General features: G+C 37.4%; 1 protein-coding gene across 1 annotated transcript; it reads left to right on the top strand.

The window, feature by feature from the left end:
• Nucleotides 1,795-3,053, top strand: LOC109711422 (RING-H2 finger protein ATL3-like). Its single transcript, XM_020234441.1, has one exon. It carries the CDS (start codon nucleotides 2,008-2,010, stop codon nucleotides 2,833-2,835), a length of 828 nt encoding a protein of 275 aa, XP_020090030.1. The 5' UTR covers nucleotides 1,795-2,007; the 3' UTR covers nucleotides 2,836-3,053.

Genomic DNA, 3,309 nt, shown 5'->3' with positions numbered 1-3,309 from the left:
CTAATCTGGGAATTTGTGAGGTATTCAATTCTTTCGTTACCAATTATAGAAAGCTATTTAAGAAATTTCTATATAGTTTCAAATATTTTTCAGTTATTTTAATATTTACTTCTTTACTTTTAATTACTTTTTAATAGGTTTTACAAATTTAATGTATACGTTTCTTATATTATTGATGATGATGAAAAATAAACAATTATATGATTAAATATCAATAAATATTTTGTATGATAAGACAGCTTGGATAGCAATTGTGCAACTGTTGCAACCATCAATTTCTCTCAACAGCCGATAAAGCAACTATTGAGGTAATTTATACTTTTCGGTACAATTCGTTTTAATAACATTTAAAATGCAAAAATTACCTTTGTTGATTACTAATAAAGTTTATTGATTATCTAAGCCTAGAGTAAAATTAGAAGGAGCAGCACTAGCAGTAAAAGCATCAGCGGTAATACCAACTATGAAAACATAAGTAACTGTCAATTTTATGGCTTAGAATGTTATTTAATTTTTACTTTACATGTACACGATAATATATACATCATTCACAATTGTAGAAATAGCTTTTTATTCTTCTTATGTTTGTAGTTCTTTTCTTCCTATGGAAGAAAAACGAATAAAAGAAAAAAAAAACTGAAGATGCAGTAGAAACAGCAGTAGTAGAAGTAGAAATTCAAGCACCATTATCGACTCCTTTTAATTTATCCTTCTATCTTTCTTCTTATATTAATTTTGTAACTTCTTTTGGTTCTTAGCTGCTTTATTTTTTAAAAATCTTCGCTGGTTTGGTTCTGTAACTCTTCTTTTTATTAGGAGGTTTTTCTATCCTATCTTCATCTAGTTTTTCCTTACNACATCTTATGTATTCTAATAAATTTTCTGTACTGTGCACTTAATTTTCTTCTATTATTATTTTTTTTCTACTATAACTCTAGATTGCAAAAAGATATTGTTGTTTTGCTTTGTTACTTTTGATTTGTTATTGCTGTTACAGTATTTTTTGCATAACCAGCTACTATTATACTTGCTTTTCTTATTATTTTTACTATTAGTTCTATTTCATTCATTTCTTCTTAGGTATTTCAATATTTTTTTTTACTATCTTTTATTTATTTATTTATTTTTTATACTTTCACTTACTTTTCAAATTTAATGTCTATGTTTTTACTTATTTACGTAAGTGGCACTTATGAAAAAAAAATAAAGAATAAGAATAAGTTTTAAAATTAGAATCAGAGTGATAAAATAAAATCAAACAGTATAATTATAGAAGAAATAAAATAGCAAAATTTTTAGTAAAAAAATCAAAGTTATATATATATTGAATATTAAGAAAAAGAAGCCGAAAACAAATCAAAATTTAGTATTTTAAAAGATGAAAAAAAATAGATTACTTTCTAAAACACAACATATAAAAAGAAAAAAATTTAGTAGATATAATAAAAGTTGACTATAATAATATTTATTCGTCGCATCGCGCGAATAACTACCCTAGCATTGAATGAAAGGTAATAAATAATATGTGTGTTTTTCTCTATCACTTTCTAAGTTTTCATTATGGAATTGATTTTTTTTTTCTTTGAGGAAATTGGAAATTAAATTATTATTATATACGCAAGCATATCCAGATCTTTTTAGTCACGTTTTGAAGAATTCTTCAACTTTGGCGCCGCCGTTGACGTTGTTAATTTCCATCAACGTTACTCGTCCACGTCACACTCTGTTTCCCCTCACTTTCCTCCTTCCAATGGACGTTAAAACCCTCCTTTGGGATAGCTCGCTTCTACACATCACCGTTCCCTTCCCTTCCCTTCCACAACAATAAACTCCTCTAACCAAAACAACGAAACCACCCCATTCTCTCATCTTCCTCTCTCCCCTCTCCACTGCAACCTTCTCCACAGAAACCCCCCGCAATTCCCCAAATCTCACCGGTTCCGCAGAGTTTCCCCATTTTAGACAGAAACCCAGTTAATTCCCAAAATCCCATTTTTAGCAGCAACAATGGCGGAGGAGGAGGCGTCGGCGCCCACCAATAGCGCCGCGGCGGCGACCATAAGCAGCGAGATCATGGTGGCTGCGGTCATCTTCCTCTTCATTGTTGTCGCCTTCATATTCGTCCTCTACCTCTACGCCAAGCAGTACGTGGGCGCGAATCCCGTGCTCGGCCGCTCCCGCTCCCGGCGCCGCTTCGTCTTCGCCACCGAGCTCGCGCCGCGCAGCGGCCTCCACCCGGACGTTCTTACGGCGCTCCCGGTCGCTGCTTATCGCGCGGAGAACTACAAGGAGGGGCTGGAGTGCGCCGTGTGCCTCTCCGAGGTCTCGGAGGGTGAGCGGATTCGTCTACTTCCTGATTGCGACCACAGGTTTCATGTCGAGTGCATCGACATGTGGTTCCACTCCCACTCTACATGTCCCCTTTGTCGCACACTAGTCACCGCCCAACCTGATCCCGCTGCCGGATCAGCAGGAATTCGGCGTCCACAAGACGTTAGTGGAAATGGGTCTTCGAGGGAGTCGCCGGCTTTGCCTACAAATGTGCTCTTCTGGGGGATTCAGGGTGGGGTTAGTGCACAAGAAGGTGCGTCGAGTTCGTCGGGCTCTTCTTCTTCTTCTTCTTCTTCTTCTTCTTCTTCTACGAGAAAGGAAGAAGGGGTGCTCATGATAGAGATTCCACGCCGATGTTTTCCAGGATTGCCAGCACCAATCTCGCCTCCAGAGGAGATAAAGTCCCCATCTATGGCGAGGTTGAGGTCGTTAAAGAGGCTTTTGAGCAGGGGAAAGCAGGCAACTGGTGCTTCCTGTAGTCCAAAAGGAGGTGATATTGTTTGATTAAAGTATTATTTAGGTAATTCTGCGGAAGTCCCAAACAAGCTAAACTGAAATTTGATTAGCTTCATAAATAGAATTTGAGAAGGGGGAATTTGATTAAAGTATTAAAGGAATGGAGGTTTCTAGTTTGGAGATGCATGGGTTAATTCCTAGCCTATCATCGGATTACGTAAATGTACAGGGAGAAGAACCATCTATAAGAGGTGAAATTGTACAGATGGGCAGTTTGTTGATTCAATTGATCCAGTTGAGAAATCCTTCCCGTGTTCTTTAGATTTTTCTCATTCCTATTCTTTTTTCAGGGATGATGATATCTTTGGCTACTTACAGATTGGGGTGGCAATCTAGCTCGCTGTTCGCGAGTCAGCTCATGTTCGGCTCGAAATAAGCTCGAGATCGATTCGCTCGTTTAGTAAACGAGCTGAACACAAGCTGGGGTCAGCTCGCTCATGTTCAGCTCGATAACAGCTCGAA

The sequence above is a fragment of the Ananas comosus genome, linkage group 6 (assembly GCF_001540865.1).
Source record: "Ananas comosus cultivar F153 linkage group 6, ASM154086v1, whole genome shotgun sequence".
Taxonomy (NCBI): domain Eukaryota; kingdom Viridiplantae; phylum Streptophyta; class Magnoliopsida; order Poales; family Bromeliaceae; genus Ananas; species Ananas comosus.
Note: the sequence above shows the minus strand (reverse complement) of the source record. Positions and strands in the feature narration are given on the sequence as shown.